This window comes from Glarea lozoyensis (genome assembly GCF_000409485.1).
Source record: "Glarea lozoyensis ATCC 20868 chromosome Unknown GLAREA10, whole genome shotgun sequence".
NCBI classification, from domain to species: Eukaryota; Fungi; Ascomycota; class Leotiomycetes; order Helotiales; family Helotiaceae; genus Glarea; species Glarea lozoyensis.
This window is the reverse complement of record NW_007360984.1, coordinates 1,982,809-1,999,701: the sequence shown is the minus strand read 5'-3', so window position 1 is coordinate 1,999,701 and position 16,893 is coordinate 1,982,809. Positions and strand designations below refer to the sequence as shown.

General features: G+C 46.8%; 6 protein-coding genes across 6 annotated transcripts; 2 read left to right on the top strand and 4 right to left on the bottom strand.

The window, feature by feature from the left end:
* Positions 1 to 2,603: 2,603 nt before the first annotated feature.
* GLAREA_05676 (uncharacterized protein) lies at positions 2,604 to 3,305 on the top strand (the record flags this gene model as incomplete). The annotated part of the gene is made up of 1 exon (XM_008078965.1): positions 2,604 to 3,305. One exon carries the CDS (start codon positions 2,604 to 2,606, stop codon positions 3,303 to 3,305), a length of 702 nt encoding a protein of 233 aa, XP_008077156.1.
* Positions 3,306 to 4,692: 1,387 nt separating this feature from the next.
* Positions 4,693 to 6,270, bottom strand: GLAREA_05675 (WD40 repeat-like protein; the record flags this gene model as incomplete). Its single annotated transcript, XM_008078964.1, has 2 exons — positions 4,693 to 6,143; positions 6,198 to 6,270. 2 exons carry the CDS (start codon positions 6,268 to 6,270, stop codon positions 4,693 to 4,695), a joined length of 1,524 nt encoding a protein of 507 aa, XP_008077155.1.
* A 581-nt stretch (positions 6,271 to 6,851) lies between these two features.
* GLAREA_05674 (Metallo-dependent phosphatase) lies at positions 6,852 to 9,843 on the bottom strand (the record flags this gene model as incomplete). Its single annotated transcript, XM_008078963.1, has 2 exons — positions 6,852 to 9,339; positions 9,758 to 9,843. 2 exons carry the CDS (start codon positions 9,841 to 9,843, stop codon positions 6,852 to 6,854), a joined length of 2,574 nt encoding a protein of 857 aa, XP_008077154.1.
* Positions 9,844 to 10,615: 772 nt separating this feature from the next.
* Positions 10,616 to 11,687, bottom strand: GLAREA_05673 (uncharacterized protein; the record flags this gene model as incomplete). Its single annotated transcript, XM_008078962.1, has 2 exons — positions 10,616 to 11,433; positions 11,486 to 11,687. 2 exons carry the CDS (start codon positions 11,685 to 11,687, stop codon positions 10,616 to 10,618), a joined length of 1,020 nt encoding a protein of 339 aa, XP_008077153.1.
* A 707-nt stretch (positions 11,688 to 12,394) lies between these two features.
* Positions 12,395 to 13,105, bottom strand: GLAREA_05672 (Acyl-CoA N-acyltransferases (Nat); the record flags this gene model as incomplete). The annotated part of the gene is made up of 2 exons (XM_008078961.1): positions 12,395 to 12,749; positions 12,843 to 13,105. 2 exons carry the CDS (start codon positions 13,103 to 13,105, stop codon positions 12,395 to 12,397), a joined length of 618 nt encoding a protein of 205 aa, XP_008077152.1.
* Positions 13,106 to 13,833: 728 nt separating this feature from the next.
* On the top strand, positions 13,834 to 15,840 carry GLAREA_05671 (uncharacterized protein; the record flags this gene model as incomplete). The annotated part of the gene is made up of 7 exons (XM_008078960.1): positions 13,834 to 14,102; positions 14,162 to 14,514; positions 14,563 to 14,682; positions 14,733 to 15,010; positions 15,060 to 15,083; positions 15,130 to 15,450; positions 15,499 to 15,840. The coding sequence occupies 7 exons, from the start codon at positions 13,834 to 13,836 to the stop codon at positions 15,838 to 15,840; spliced, it is 1,707 nt and encodes a 568-aa protein (XP_008077151.1).
* Between the last annotated feature and the right edge of the window lie 1,053 nt (positions 15,841 to 16,893).

The following is a 16,893-nucleotide window of genomic DNA, read 5'->3' as shown; positions in this document are numbered from 1 at the left end:
GTGAAGGGTCTATGGTACGAAAGCGACGGCTGCAGCCAGGGCCCACATGAGACCGGTTGGTGGCTGAACTGCCATCAACCCCAAACCTAATCTACACTGATCTGCCCGCTTCGTGCTTGAAACGATCCTTCGACTCGATCAGCTTTGAAAAGTAGAACATGTTATTTTCAAACGAGAGATTCGACATTTGGTCAAGAGAAACCATTTTTTCACTCGCTCGACTGTGATATCCGATCCACAAGAAGTATTAATCTTCAAGATTCTGACGGAGAACTTTAATCCCAGTAGTGGGGCATAGGAGTTGTGGTTCTCGATGGTTGAGTTATTCGCAGATAACTAACCGCCAAGAGGTCGTGTTTCGGAAACCCAACTGTTGGTGCCACAAACATAGCCTAGGTAACCAGCAACTGGATCGATGGATTCAATACCTTGCTTCTGTGCAGGCAAAGACGCGCCTTTTTATTGCGGAGGCAACCCTTGCATGAAGACTGTACGAAGGTAGAAAATTGGCAAAGTTCCATTTCTTGTGAGAAACTTGCGGATGCCAGCATTTTCATCTACGGATGAAGCATGATCTTCACGAGGTTGTCCAGCATTTTTGTTAGCAATTTCAGGTAGGAGAGGCGATATTGTGAGCGCAAAGTAAAACCAGGGTAAACCATAACTAAAGCCAAAGAAGCCTTCTGTAATTTACTCGAGGTATACAGAGTGGATGAAGATCTAATGGCTTCTCCGTATGTGGGAACGACGACTGAGGGGAGGAACCGGTATTGATTGGATCTGTCGCCTACAAAGAATTTAGTAATGCCATTTCTCTATTCTGCTGCACTTTCTCCCGATGCGTCTGGCCGGTGGCAAGCGTCAAGGTGTTCTAATACCGAGAGCAGTCTTGCTTTGATAGAGGTATTAGCTCTTTGCTTAAGTAAATTCCAAGCCTTCGAGTGAGTAGATTAAAGGTCTCGATAAAGGCCGGGCTGTCGGTACAGCAGAAGGAAAAGTCACAGACGTGCTCGTAGAGACTAAATACGGATTCCAAGATAACAAACAAAGGCTGCTGTCTATTTAGTTGAAAAAAAAGATAAGAGAGTTTGAAGTGTGTTGCACCAATACTGAGAGACCGGTTCGCAACACTGTTCTCTCGATTTTCTTAATTTCTGCCAGGAATCTTTTTGGGGTTCAGTGCTTGGTTCGTGGTGAAAGCAATTGTGTTGATGTATTGTTGATAGATTGGCTGAAAGTCAAGGAACCCCACGAGACGATTCAAGTCATCGATATACCTCGCCTGAAATCTTAATCCTAAAATAAACCAAAGTTCGGCTCGTTTACTTCAATGTGTTTCTAAATGATAAGAGGACGTATAATGCAAAGACTTATCTTGCTTCACTGATCCCCACGCGTGGTGGATAGTCTGTCGACAGTTTTTGCAACCAAAATTTCTATCATCGATAGGACGAAGCAATCTGGTCTGTTTCCTTGGCCATGGCTCATCGCCTAAAGATCTTCGACTCGTGAACAGGTCGGCTCACCGCCGAGTCTTTCTCTCATCACGACCACTTGGTAGACTCAATTGACTTCTTTCTTTCCAAGGTTCCCACTCTGCCAGATAGCCGTATGATGGCGAATAGACTTCGTAAATCTTCTTCAGCCTCGGTCTTCATGCATGGATCCTTGAATCCTCCACCATTGAATGTGTTGGTGGCGTTGTGAAGACTGAAGAATGAATAAGGAAAATTGATTAGATTTCAAGAATGAATACGATGTGAAATATGAAGGGATGGTTTTCTCGCGCAACATAGAATAGAAGGTGCATCCTGTGGTGCTCCAGAGCTTGTCCATGACCTTAATTGTGATGTTGAAGTTGAAGGTGGTTTCGCTGGTTGACAATTGCAGGAGGGCGTATTAATGCGCCACACTAACAGCAAAAGGGTGGCTGATGCCCTGGCCTGGCGGGGCAGACGGATCACAAGTTATGATTGGCTCGCAAGCAAGCTGTAAAAACGCAGCCCCATAAAATTCCCCTTTTCGTTTACATTCGCATCCAAACACTTCAGTTCAAAGAGTTGACATGAAACGACGTCCACAATCACGCTCATTTATTGACACGTTTTTGACCACCGCGACTCCGGATCTCGATATCACGACTCACATTGGCTGAGACCTTACGAAGTTCAAACATATACGAGCTCCCTCTTCCATATGAGGTTAGGTCTCCTTTTTGGCCTCGGTAGCGAAATGGTCGTGACCCTCAGCCAAAAGCCAATGACTCTGCACTTCTTTTGACGTTTCTCTGGAGATCCAGCTAAGTCCGTGTACAATTCATTATTCTGTCTTTGTCCTGTCTTTTAGAGTTCGAATCTGGACTTGGTATTATTCCCATGTTATCTCGCGAATCCTTTCAGTCTTTGTCCTATTTTATTTCTCGTCAGAACAGCAGGAACAAAGTCATTATTCATCGTTTATAAAGACTCTCGTTGCCATAAGGTACCACAGCCTATTACTACAATCATTAAAATCCTTTCCTCTCTTTTTACAAGATCACAACCACACCACTATTCTCAACACGATTACTCAACCAACAACTTACCAAATCACTATCTCCAAATATGTTGTTCAACAGCCTTACACTGGCCTTCCTCAGCGGACTGGCCAGCACAAACGCACTTGCCCTTCCCAAAGACACTTTCCACACCAAATCCCTCGTTGCTCGCAAGGCCGGGGATCAAGCGGTAACGCAGCTCCTCCAACTTGCACCAGGCTCAGCCTCATGCAACGGAGCTCCCGTCCCAGGGGAATGTAGGACCGCCGAGCAAGCAGCACCATTCCTCATCCAAGCCTTCAAAGACTACAACATCTACAACGTAAACGAGATAGCCATGATCCTGAGCTTGTTAGCCTTTGAAACAGAGGACTTCAAATACAACACCGGCTTAGCCATGAACGGAGAAACAACGCCTCCGGCAGGCAAGGGGACGAGAAATTTGCAAGATGCTGAGAACAATCTGAAGTACGCAAGATCCATCCCAGCGTTGGCTCCACAGGTCGACAAAATCACAAAAGCCACATCCGCAGCTGGTCTTACCGACGAGCAGAAGAACGCCGTTCGCGCGCTGGTCTTGTCCGACGAATACAGCTGGGCATCCGCTATGTGGTATTATACCACAGAGCCTCTATGCGTCCCTGAGAAAGCTAAGATCCAAGCTGGCGGTCCAGATGCTCTGCCTGCTTATATTAGATGTCTGAAGACCGAGCCTGCCACAAAGCGCGACGAGAAGTTAGCACTGGCCAGAGCTGCGTTCGGAATTTAAGCGGACATCACGTTGTTCGCTGGCCGAACATACTTGGCTCCTGTCTGTTTTTCTTAATATACCCGTTAGCATCGTCGTCGGAGTCATGGAGTCATCAGCATTCCTATATATCTACTTTGAATATAAATACCAGGGGGATCGACAATTAGAACACTATTCTTTGTATTTACTTATGATTATTTAACTTTTATTTCTCTTCAAAAAGTGACGACTTATGTGCCTGTTACGAAATTATCCAGAAGTATGTATACATCCCATCCACCCACACCATCAAAATAAAAACAAAAAGACAATCGCCAAGCGAATGAGGTCGCGCTCACACATCTCATACAAAGAGCATTATATAAACCAGCAAACTCCTTTGTCATAAGTCAAAATTCGCCGACAAAGCAACAACGCTGCAAAGTCTGTATTCGATCAAAGAACCTATTCTTTACTACCATGACGCTCTCTACCAAAAGCCCAAATCCACACTTTTGTAGCAAATCATCAACGTTTATTCATCTAGCTAAAGATAATCGCTAAAGTGATCAAGGTAGCTCCCGCAAATTTCATACAAAGCGCCAGAAAGAGCATGATGTGAACCACCAAACTCCTTTATCATAACTCACAATCCGCCGACAAAGCAAAAACACTGCAGCGCAGGTACTTAATCAAGAACCCCCTCCGTCGCGCAAGGCCACATCAATAACGCTCACCAAAGCCCAAACCCACAATTCCGTAGCAAACCAGATAAAAACACATCAAGAAAGTCAGAAAATATGCTGTGACTAAACGAAATGTAATCAGAGTTTTCCCTGACGAAACTTGATTCGTCGTAATCATAAACCACAAATCACACAACAAAGATACCAGCTGTATAAACATAGTGTTCTTTCTTGAACCCACAAAACTGAGTATTTTTCTTGAATGAAAATCGAGCAAGTACAAGCGCAACACTGACCATCAATTGAATACACTGAAAGTTTGTTATTTCATGGTTGATGGTATAATATTGCTCTCTTCACGTGCAATAAAACAAGCGATTGCCCATGCAGACACATGGCCGGGCCGAGTAATGAAAGCCTGGTAGGTAATGGTAATTCATTTGATAGCACACTGTCGCCTTAAATACAAGTGTGTCTGTGCAAGCGAAGAGTGTTCAATTCTTGTTCCAGTGGCTGAAACCACAACGGGGCAAGATTTGGCGAGATTGTCAATTACATTATGTCTAGAACTCAATTCGGTTTGAGGACGCGAATTCTGTGTTACTGTAGATTTCAAGGGTATCTAGATTTTTGTATGTAATCTCTCCTCCGAGCTTGGTCTCAACATATAATCTGCTGACGTTCGTCAGATAAAGTCTCCTTAATACCGACAATCCATCTCAACTGATCCAAGCTCCCTCCTACAACTCCTCCATATCATTCCTCCCCCACAACTTAACAGTACGATCATACCCGCCACTAACAATCCACCTCCCCCTCCTCTCCACATCAACCGCATGCACATTCCCCGTATGACCACTCAGACTCTGCACCAACCCCCAATCATCCGCCGAAAAAACATTAATATTCTTATCAAAGCCACTCGAAACGAAGAACGTCCCGGCTTTCTTCGGTTTCCCAGCACTAGGCAGCTCGCCATCGCCTTTATACCAGCGTAAGTCAGAGACGACGCTTTTGTGCGCGCCGACCCCGCCAGACGGCTGCACTTTGCGGACGTCCCAGCATTTGATCCAGCCGTCGCCCGAGCCCGAGAGCACGCGGTGGCCGTCGACGCCCCAGTCGAGGGCGTAGATGGGGCGGATGTGGCCTTCGAGGATCATGACTGTGCGGCCGGTGCGGAGGTCCCAGATGCGGCCTATGCTGTCCATTCCTGCGGAAGCTAAGAGGGAGCCGTCGGTGTTGAATGATAGGGCGAAGACACCTCGGGAGTGGCCTTCTTGGAGGAGGAGTTCGGTTGTTGTGGTTACGTCCCAGAGTCGCCATGTTGTGTCTTCTGAGGCCGAGGCGAGGTATTTGCCTGATGGATGGAATTCTGTCCGGCACACTCGCTGGTTATGGCCGGATAATGTAGCGAGAGGTGTGTCTTGGTCTAGTGACCATAAATGAACATTGCCTTCCGCTCCACCAGAAGCAAGATTTAACGATGATGTCGAGACGTTCGTTCCCTCAAGTGTCGCCTCAGGATGCCACGTTATCCCTCCTATCCTGTCTGTATGACCTCTCAACGTCCGGCTCTCCTCCAAATTCGGTACCGTCAATAACTTAATCCCACCCCCCCAATTCCCAGCAGCAATCATCTCTCCATTCGGCGAAAACCTCACCATACTAACCGGTCGTTCCCCCGCCATCTGACTTCCCTGTAACTCAAAGCCCTGTAACCTCTCCTTGATCTCCTTTCGAAACTTGACATGCGTCCGTAATGGTATAGTCGATTCAACCTTCTGCGTCGCAATCCGCCGTTTCGCCCTCGGTAATGAATATCGTGCTATATCTCTCCGCGCCTCAACCAACTCCGGTAACCCTTTCGTATAAAACTCCTCCTCCTGTTCTCCATTTTCATCCTCCTCAACCCCTCCCATCCGCGCATCCCCATCATCATCTTCAGCCTCATCAATCTCCGCCTGAATCGCCATTAGCTGGCGCAAACGATCTCTCCGGTCCCCTAGACCCTCGCCGAAGAGCGTTATGGGCTCGCCCATCTCCCGTAACCTGGCGCGTACTCGTCCATCGTCTGTCGGTACTGCTATCGCAGCAGCTTTTCGTTTGCGGTTGAATTGGTTGAGGATTGCGGAGGCTCTTTCAGGGGCAATACCAGCCGTGGCTGATGGCATCTCATAGTCATGATCGAGAGCTGGAAGAAGTTGTTAGTATGCTCCTGCACTTATTGTAGACATGTACTACGTACGGATATTCTGGAGATCAATACCCCTATCCTCAGGCTCTGCCTCCTCTACATAGGCCTGCCGTGAAGGATGCATGATGGGCCGTACTGCTGTATTAAATGATTGACTTTGGTGAGTTTGTAGCAGCTGTTGTTAGAGCTTGAGGTCAACAATTTCAGCCTTGCGAAATCAAGTTCATTTAATTGGCACGTGATCGTCATAAGGCTGAATGTGGGGCATCAAATTGTCTGATTGCTGTCGGACTGTCAAGTTCTCCCCAAGTAAACTTCTCGAACAAAACATCCTTGTTTCGTACTTTCACAATTCTTTCTAGAGAGAGGATATTTATCATCCAAAAAGCTCCTCCAGACGCGAATTCTTCACCTTTTCCACTTCGATGGAGACAGGGAAACCATGTATTCTCAAACCCGCGTTCTTGTCTCGACTAATAAGCTATGCGTTCTTACACGGTCAAAATTCCTGACTCATTCTGCATACTGATGCTATAACAATAAAAAAGGTATCATACACGCCCCAACTCCCCCTTCCCAACCCAAGACGCCTAAAAATGCAATTTCTCACACGAATAACATATTCCTCATACAACGAACCTTGCCTTAAAACTTCCTCACAAGCCACACCACCTCACACACACATCCTTAAAGCTGCCCTTCCCATCATAACTCCCCAGAATGCCTCCCATCCCCGACAACCTCATCCACATCACCAACCCCGTCAAAACTCTCCAGCTCATCCTTGCCCAACGTCCCCACGAAAGCGCGTTGGATAAAGGTCAACCAGACCTTATTCTTCTCGTTCCTGTGGTGATGCTTCTTCTTATGGTGCTTCTTCTTATGATGCTTTTTCTTATGTTTATCCGTTTCTACGTCGTCGTCTTCTGCGTCGTCGCTATCATCTTCGTCTTCATCTTCGGCTTCGTTGTGCTCATCAGACTCATTCATTTCATCTTCGTCATCGCTCGGCTCCTCGTCCCCAATCTCATCACTCCACTCCAAGTCCTCGCCCTGCCCCTCAACATCCTCAATCGAATCCCCCTTCCCCGGCCTATACTGTCCAATGCGATGCGCCAATCTGATATAACTCCTCACAGTCATATCCCTCAACTTAAACACGGTATCGTTAAACGTGCTATACTCGATTTCAAACGCAAAAGGCTTCGGATGCGGCACTTTATTCTTCGGGTGTTTACCCTCATGTTTGCCTTTTCGCCATTTCTCCTCGTCAATTTCATCATCGTCCGATTCAACGAGCGTCATGTTATTAATAGCCGTCAGATTAGCGAAATACTGAGTGTAACCGAGCAGCGTCAGAGATTGAGGGGAGTAGGCTGGGCCAGGTGGTGTGCCCTTTGTTGGGGCTTGGGGGACGGTGAGATTGGGGTCTGTTGGTTTTTTGCCGTGTTTTCGCTTCTTTTTGCCGTGCTTAGACTTCTTCTTCTTGTGTTTAGAAGAGGTTTCCTCGTCGTCAAGGTCCTGGCTGGTCGTCTCTTCATCATTCTCAAGTTCCTCTTCGATTTCCTCATCAGAATCCATCACATCCAATGGTGCCTCCTCATCAAGCCAATCCGCCTCCGTCGTATCCTTCGAAATCACCTTGGTGTCCGCCCAGAGAGTAACACCATCAAGGCCCGTAATGTTGTACTCGACAATACGGATAGTCGGAAAGTAATTCGGCACTACACTCGGCCCAACATTCGTGACATGAAATCTCTCTCCCCAAGGACCACCAATTTTATCAAGAAGCTTATCTTTCTTGGACTTCTTTCCCTTTCCACCCTTTCCTTTCTTGCCCTTGCCCTTTTTTGATTTCCCGCTGTGCTTGACAGATTTTGGATCCTTCAAAGCCGAAGCAGGGTTCGGCAAGTCTGACCAATTCTGACGCAACTCCTCAAGATAATCATTCGCAGATTCAATGGAAAGTTCATCATCCATGATGTCGCGGTCTTCATCAGCGGTAGATGCCCCTTCATCTCCCAAAATGGTGATTTGCTTGGTATCCTGTAACATGAAATGATCAATGTTCATATGGCCGTAGAGTCCACCAACGATGATATCACGGTACTGTCGAAGCCATAGCGTGTACTTTTGCCAACAAGTCTCGTCCCATAGAGCCTTACTATCCGTTCTCGCCGGAGGAACATGGCCCATGAGCATAACTTTCATGCCTCTTTCTCGCAAGAATTGCAACTGGATCCGCAACCACTCGAAATGTTCAAACCCAGGCTCAGAACGTAAAGTGCAACCATCAACGCCCGCATTATTCTTGAAAAAATACAACGTATTCAAACTAAAAACGGCCAATTTGTTCGGAATAACCTCCACAAAATACCAGCCCCCGCGTTCGAATCCATGTCTCTGTTCCTCGGGTATAAACTTGCTCCAGATATCCGTATAAGATTTCAACCACTTATTTGGCCCCGAGAGCAGGATATTGTGCGGCAGGATATCATTATTTCCAAACGTCGAGACGATCGGAATCGACAACGCCTTCTCAGACCCGGCATCCGCTTTAAAGGTATCCGCAAACAGCTTCGCAACCCATCGATTGGTGTCTAGCACCTCGTCTTGATTTCGCGGTATATCCTCATCACTATCATGTCGCGCCGAGTCGCCCGTCCATATCACAAAATCGATCGTATCTTTGACATTCTCCTCGATCCATTTAAACGTCGCGTTCACGAGACTGTACGGACTATCGCAATCGGATGTCTCCGCGCCATAGAACCCCGCGGGCCCCTTCCCACGATGACACGCATCTTCTTCGTCGGTCGACGAGCGCGGCTTGTAGTGAATGTCCGGGTGCAAGTCTGGGATGTCATTAGCATCGCACAAGATAAGAGATCTCGCATTTCCATGGTACCGGTTATGTGGAGGAAGCGGCCATGCAATCGTCTCGATGCTGGTTGTGGGTGGTGTGAATTTGCCAGGTCCTCCAATGGCGCCTGCAGGAGTTGCTGCTGGTTGGAGCCCGTGGGCGTTGCATATGAGATCTGGAGCAGTCGTGCTGCTATTAATATTGCGGTCGTCCGCATCGTAACAATCTGGTGTGACAATCTGGAAAAAAGAAATAAAAGAAAGAAAAGAAGGGAGGAGTAGGGTATTTCGGATGGTGGTTAGGAATAGGTGACCATTTCTCTTGTCCAGACTAAGCGTTTGTATTAGAAGGGTTTTCGACAGGCATGTAGGCCTTTTTTAGCTGTGACGTTCGTGGCTTTCGCTTCCTGGTCTGGGGAAGGAATGTCGGAGTCCAACAGTCAACATATGGACGGGTATCTCAAGCACACGCACAGATGACTCCCAACATGTATTCGAGAAGAGGAAAATGATCGTATCTCTCACTCTGGGGACGTCAGACTTTATTACCCCATCCGCGCCAGACTCGGCACGGATCCGCAGCCCTCAAGGTGTATGTCTCAGCAACAAAGGCATCGACGCCGCGAACGAAGGACCATCTGACCAATGAAACCGCCGTATACGCCAACGTGGAGAACTTCATGGACTGGCAAAGGTCACAATGTTCCCTTTTTCAGACGAGGACACGAAGAGATGCACGCGACACTCACGGTGACTGAAGTAGCTGCAGAGGGTGGGTGGGGATCCAAAAGTCAGATCTGATGCTGTTGTTGGTGCCACCGGGGTCTTGATACATCTTGCGTCATTTATGGCATTTATATTTCTCATATGAATGTTTGTTCAAGCATTGGCTTAAGTTAGCATCGTCCGAGGTCAGCTTAACTGTGTATGCAGTGGATAGATAACCCGATACCATGTTGTGATGTTTGGTCTTTTAGGGGTCCGACTTTCTGCGAGGTGACCATGTTGTGTTCGAGAGGGTAGGACGGGCCCATGAGAGCCATCAAGGTACTTTCTGGATAGAGCTGTGGTGTACGGTGCCACTCCCGGAAGATTATTTCCAACCGTTTCACAGAAATCGCTATCCATTCCCTCTGATGCTGGTCGAGACCGTTCTGCTGCCTGGCCTCGAGTATTCTCGCTTGTGAATCTCCCCCCTATTGACTCCGTGATTAAACGAGGCAAGCAATTCACGAGCAAGTGAAATTATAATTCAGGCGATAAAGACTGACGTGTCTTCTTGTCTGTAAGAGGTGATGTTGTATTGAACAGAAGGAAGAAGTGTAATAGGCATGGTGTAGCTCAATGACCGGTTCTTGATCACGGGTTGGTAATAGAAGAAGCGAAACACGTTCAAAACAGACCTTAAAGGACAAGTTGCCGTATACTAACGCGGAAGTAGTAATTATGAATTTATATACAACCTAACTGACGCAACAAACAATATATACATCTATACTCCATTCCCATTTCCACAGCCAAACCATTACGTTTAAATATTTTGACGTGATATACCAAACTCCAACATAATTCATTATTCATTTTCTTCATATTCCAAAAACATCTCCCTACAGCCACACACACAACCCAACCATCGCAACACTCATAGCGAACAGACTTCCCGGCTCCTTATCCCGAGTCCCAGTGTTTGTATTTCTAAAAGGTGCACTATTCGATTCCGGGTCATCTGGATTTGATGTCCGTTCTGAGTCTTGAGAAGATGTCGTCGAGGTCGATGGGGTATTCGCCGAGGTTTGGGATGAGGTAGGTGGGGTCTGAGTTCCTGAAAGTGTGCTTAATCCATTTGCCCCTGTTGAAGACAATGATTGAGAAGGATTCGACTGAGAAGATGATGCTCTTGTAGATGATCTACTGGTGGTGGTAAAAGTGCTCCCTGCTGAGTTCGTAGTTGTAATGACTACAGCTCCTCCAGCACTGGTGGTTGTAGTGAAGGTACTGCCTGCTTGGTTTGTAGTTGTGATAATAACAGCTCCTCCTACACCTCCATTTCCAGAGTTGCTAGAGCTCGTAGAGATGGACGAAACCGCACTTCCACTTCCAAATCTCGTAGTCCCCTGCCCGACTATAACCGGCACTACACTCTGAAGCACGTTCCCATCTCTCGTCGTCGTCTGCGTAACCGTCGAAGTCATCAGACTCTGAACAGTGGTGGTCGTAACCTGCACATTTGTCGGACTTTGCGGTGTTGAAGAAGGAGAAGCCCCAGCAGTAACAGTAGTGGTAACCACTCCTTGAAGCTGACTAGCTACAATCTCTGCGTTTCTGATTGCTGAAGCCGGGATTGGCGAGCCTGCTAATTGACAAGCGAGCTGAAGGGGTGATAGGAGGACATTGGTGTTTAAAGAGTTGTCGCATTGAGCGCGCACTGTTTCGTTAGTATACTATGATTGTTTGGAAAGGAAGTGAACGAGACTTACTGCATGTTACTGTATCAGTCAGAAAATTCCCGGCCGATGCTCGACAGAGACATGATATATCGAGAAGGGAGCAATTGGTGTCTGGGGAATTATTGATGCAGTCTACGATGCAAGAAGGGAGGGAGTTTAGGAGTTGCGGAGTGGAGAAGGGTAGGAACGAGAGCGTAACGGCGAGGAGAGCAAGGTAATTTGACAAAGGCATGGTGAGGTAGTTGTGGATATTGACTGGAAAGACTGTGGTATGTGACAATTGTCCTTGGAAAAGGGATAGTAATTTGTAGTGTTAAGAGTGAAGCATTGCGCCTGGATATGAATTCGAGAAAGCCAAAGTTCGGAGAAATTACCTACGGACAACGCCAACTCTTCTTATGCACCTTGGGACTCACCAAAGATGGTGTGGCGAGAATTTCTCGAGCCATTCGGCGAGTGTTGTAGCAAGATGCATGGATACGTCAAGGGAATACCGTTTCCCAGTTTTTGGGTGGTTGGAGTAGCGTGGTGCTGATCTTTGAGCGACAAAACTTGAGTGGTTCATTGGCGGAAGAGATGTCGATCATCTCAAAAATGGCTGTCGCTAGAAAATGCACAGCCACGAGCATACACGCACCGCCACAACTACGATAAGTGGAGCCCTCGTGGAGGCCATCCAGCTGGATTGGAATCAAGTACAGTAGCACAGTGGGGTTTGTAGTATCGAGTACCCAGCCCAGGGCCAGGCCAGGTAGGTACTCACTGAATTAGCCAGAGGGCTGGGAAGTTCCAAGGTTGTGAGAATTGGATATGTGTATGACACGAGATGAGCTGTAATGTGTTGTAATGAGTAAATGTGGTAGAGTACCATCTCGTCTCTAATGGCAAGAAACGGTCTGCTGAAACTCTGATGTTCCAACAGACTTGATAGCCTGCTGGCTATGTCTGTAGCAAAGCTTTGGCATCCTCGTCAGGAGAATACTTCATCAATAAAGCCTTCCTCGCACTACCAGGAGACCGAGGCTCTTCTCCAATCGTGTGATATCCAAATTTCCGATAGAGACCGACCGCTGATGGGTTATCAGCATCAACAACAATGCTGCTCATGTACTCAGTTTCTGAGTCTGTCGCATCCTGAATGGCTTGCTTGATGCTCTCGCGCATAAGGGCTTTGGCAACCCCTCGACCGCGGACGTCAGGTAGAGTAAACATGCCATTGACGCGGAAGTGAGAGTACAGAGGCTTTTTATTAGTGCCGTCAAGAGCGGTCCATGGATTGCTCGTAGGAGCAATTCTGGCAAAGAGTTAGAGGTAGGACCTACATGTGTTGAAATTGATAGAGTATGGTCGTATGGACGGACTCCTCAAACCGAAGTAATGGACTTACTCTTCTGGAAGAAAAGGTAGAGGGCCAACAGTGGTTATCGTGCCTATGACACGATTTTCTTGGATTGCGAGAAAAGTAGTTGCCATTGGACTTGACAATCTTCCGAGCCATGTATCTTCGCTGAAAGCAATTTCTCTTTCATATGTTGAGCCAAACATATCTGGAGCCGTCTGTAATGACAGTAGCCGAAAAGCCTTGTAACGTTCTACATAAGACCGGACGGTGGCATCGTCTCGAGCGATTTTGATAATTTCGAAATCCATGACAAGTCTCAATGACTCAATGGGTTGCGGAACAAAAAGCTGATAAACCGTCGAATCCTCGGTTTCCAAGAGTGGTGTGTACCCTCTAGAGCGTGTGATGCAACACTATTAACGTGATATCTCTGACCGTTCTTGTAACTGGTGACACCCGAATGTTTGTTAATTGTACTTCAATTTTAAAGACGGTTCTCGTCCACAACCGCAAAGTAGTTCGGTAGGCGGTAACAATTTGCCTGCATCCGACTGGCTGCAATACGGCAATCGAGGCTACCTTCACTCCAGTTCGAAGATCTTCAATGTCAGGTTAGACGAGTTGATTCGTAGTCACTGTCTTTAAATTTAAAATGCGATTGTTGGTTGCAGAATTGTAGGAGTTGTTTTGACCAAGTAGACCAAGCACTGTACAAGCTTTCCACAGTTGGTCATCTGCCCGTGTTTCAGTACACGCCAAAGCCTAAATCCGGAAAGACAGACCCGCAACGCCTATTTTGTGGCGCTGTCAGCCCCGTCCCTTCCCACTAACCTTGGAAAAGCCCAGGGTCTCTAGGCTCTCGCGTGTCACGAAACCACAGCAGTCGGTCACTCCACGAGGCTGCAGTGGAAGCAATGGGGGCGCTTCCAGCTGAGAGTAAAAGAGACAGCCTCCTCATGATGTCTCGCTCTTGGTGTTCTTTTCAATTCGTTGACTGATTCTTGTGCGATACCTTGCGCTTGCGCCAGACATCAATATGGAGAAAGACGGGAGGTTCGTGAATTATGATGATGAAGACTACTATCGCAAGAGTCAAGAGTTTGTAAAGGACCCCTCGACATCGAATTTCGTCGTCGAATTTGGAAGGACCAAGGCCAAAATCGCATTTGATCTTGACGTACGTCAATTCGGAGCTCTAATATCAGAAGAGAGACCAGATAATAGGCATGCGAGACCAGCCAGCGAGAATGCGAGCTCAGACGATGAGAATGCGACCCCAGAACATAAGAATGAGACACCGATTCGGTGGATGTTGGTGGCCCATCTGTCCAACTTAACCATCATCTCCCGCTAATTGTTTATAGCAACATATGGGGACCCGATGGCGGAGTAGACCGGGGGATACGATACGATCGACTGAAAAACGAGGGCGTAGCGGATCTTCTTGGTAAACACTATGGCTTCTCTGCCAGACTTCGCGCCATCATCAAAACACCTCCGAACTTTGACGTTGAGAAAGCTACGACGAAAAAGCCGAATCGCATAAAACAGAAGTTACATATCGATAAACTCGGCGATGAGGAGAAAGGAGATGTTTCAAGGACAAGTTTGGATTATGCTGCTACGAAAGAGCCAGTCAAGGAATTGCCGAAGCTCAGTCATTACAGCATAGTCAATCAAATGGTGAATTATCATGCGGTCGACTCTGGAGATAAATGTAAGACACATGTTCTCAAAATTATGTTGCATACTAATGTAACCAAAGTTATCTGTGTTGGAGCAAATTGGATGCATCGTCGGAGATCCAAGAAAAGTGCGGCGAACATATTAGAAGATGAGGGGAGGCAGCGCCGATTATACTCATGGCTAATAATTTGTGACGACAGTATGTCCCTGGCCAGAGATAAGACACGAGCGATTATTGACCATTTCTAGACACTGTTATTTCGTTCCATGAGGATTCTGGCATGACGAATTCGGAGGACCTCCTATCTCTTCGTGCAAATACCATTAGTGTTTTGAGCCAGGTCTCAATATTAAACCAGGACTCTTTCAACCCTATATCTTTACAAACTGTTCGGGCTGCACTAGACCAAGAGAACGATACTCATCATGGCCATGAGGGAGCTAGTAATTTGTTCTATTACTTATTCGACGATTGGCATGCGGCCTATGAAACTGTTGCGGGGTTCCAAACTACATTGGGTAATTTGGTAAGTCTCTTTGTGAATTCATACTAGATTATGTACTAACTTATCCCAGAGAACATATATTTTGCAAAATGCAGTAGGTGTTTGTCATATTTTATGATTCTGGTGTCTAATTATTGTAGAGCAAAAGATCCGTCGACACAATCGAAATCGATGTAATTCCACGTTTGCACGTCCTCGGCAGTCGAATCCGTGAAATGGATCACGTCTACGAAGGCTACAAGAACATCATCCAACGAATTCTAGAACCTCCGAAAATAGATAACAGTAGAACACTATCCGCAAACAGTGAATCCCAGTGGTCACGAGGAAAGGGTCGACAAGGTCCAGCAATCGCTACATCCGCAATCTCACGATTCGAACGTCTCGGCGACCGTCTTCAACTCCTCATCCTCAGCGAAACCAAAGAATTCATGGCCGAAAAAGACGCTCTGACAAACACCGTACATCTACCTTTCCTCTTCCCGAAAAATCACAGCTAACATCCCCAGTACTTCAACATCAACGCGCAAAAAGACTCCGAAGCCACCGCCTCCCTCACCCGCGCCGCCGGTCTCCTCGCCAAACTCTCCGTCCTCTTCCTCCCCGTCTCCCTCATGACCTCGTACTTTTCCATCCAGATCAAAGACCTGGAAGGCGTGTACACGCGCGAGGATTACTGGTATTCGTTCGCTGTCATCATGAGTCTTTCGTTCCTGGGCGTCTTCTTTTGTGGGAGACTCCTGATGTATATCTCGGAGAGTTTCGATAAGTATGTTAGTAAACGGTTTAATACGAGGTTAGCGGGTGCGTGGGCGCGGTTGAGGGGGAGGAGTCGCGAGAAGGAATCGTAGGGGGTGGATTGTAGTTTTGTGGAAGGGTGGGGAGAGGATTTATGGCGTTTAAGGGGGGGATATACCATGGTAATTTGCTGGAATGCATTGTATTAATCCATCTACGAGATATCTGCGCTTCAAATAATACATCGTCAATATACATCATGACATCTACAGGACTGAGGACTTGAACCTCCCAACCTCCCGACCCAACTAACCCCAGATGTAGCCCCACATGACCCCCACCACCCTATCTTTTCGTCCAATCGCTCCCTTCCCTTTTTTGTTTGAGTATATATAATAAAATAAGCACTTTTTCGTCATGAATCAGGCCAGATGGCGGAGTGGTTATCGCGTTAGCCTAGAAAGCTAATTCCTTCGGGAGCACAGGTTCGAGTCCTGTTCTGGTCGCTCGATTTACTCTTTTGCTTTTTTCGTTGCCTGTTTCTTTACGAAACGCATGAGACGAAAGATGCAGTGAGACTTTTACGGGGATAGGAATTCAGGGGTTGGCGTTGGTGGTTAAAAGTCGGGCCTGGTGAAGTAGACGAGGAACTATATTTATTTGCTGTTTGAAATGTGATGAGTGAATTAAGGTACTGATGTTCTGAATTCCGAATGGATTCGAAAAAGTCATGTCTTTATGCCCTGAGACGCTTATTTGTTCGACAGATTGAAACCGAAAAAAGCCAATAATTGGAAACGAGTATCATTTGGGGATTGAAATGGCAGGAGGATATGAAAAAGGACGTTCCAATTTTATTAAAAAGATCGATAGAAGAGAGAGCGGAATAGTCGAGGCTTTGGCAACAGAAAGTAGTTTATCCCATAGACAACGGAACGTTCCTTTCCTGGTCAATTCAATCTCCAAGTACTTTCATAAAAGAAGGAAGCGAAGCTTTCCTCACTTCTTTGCTTCTTCTTCTTTTCCTCTATCTTCAGTTTGAATATCAGACATGTACCTAACCCCTCCTTCTACCTTGACTCCGCCTGAGACTATAACCATCTTTCGAAGTACTTTCACCTTACAGTATAACTTCTCACCAATCACTCGTAAGTCTCGTTCTTTTC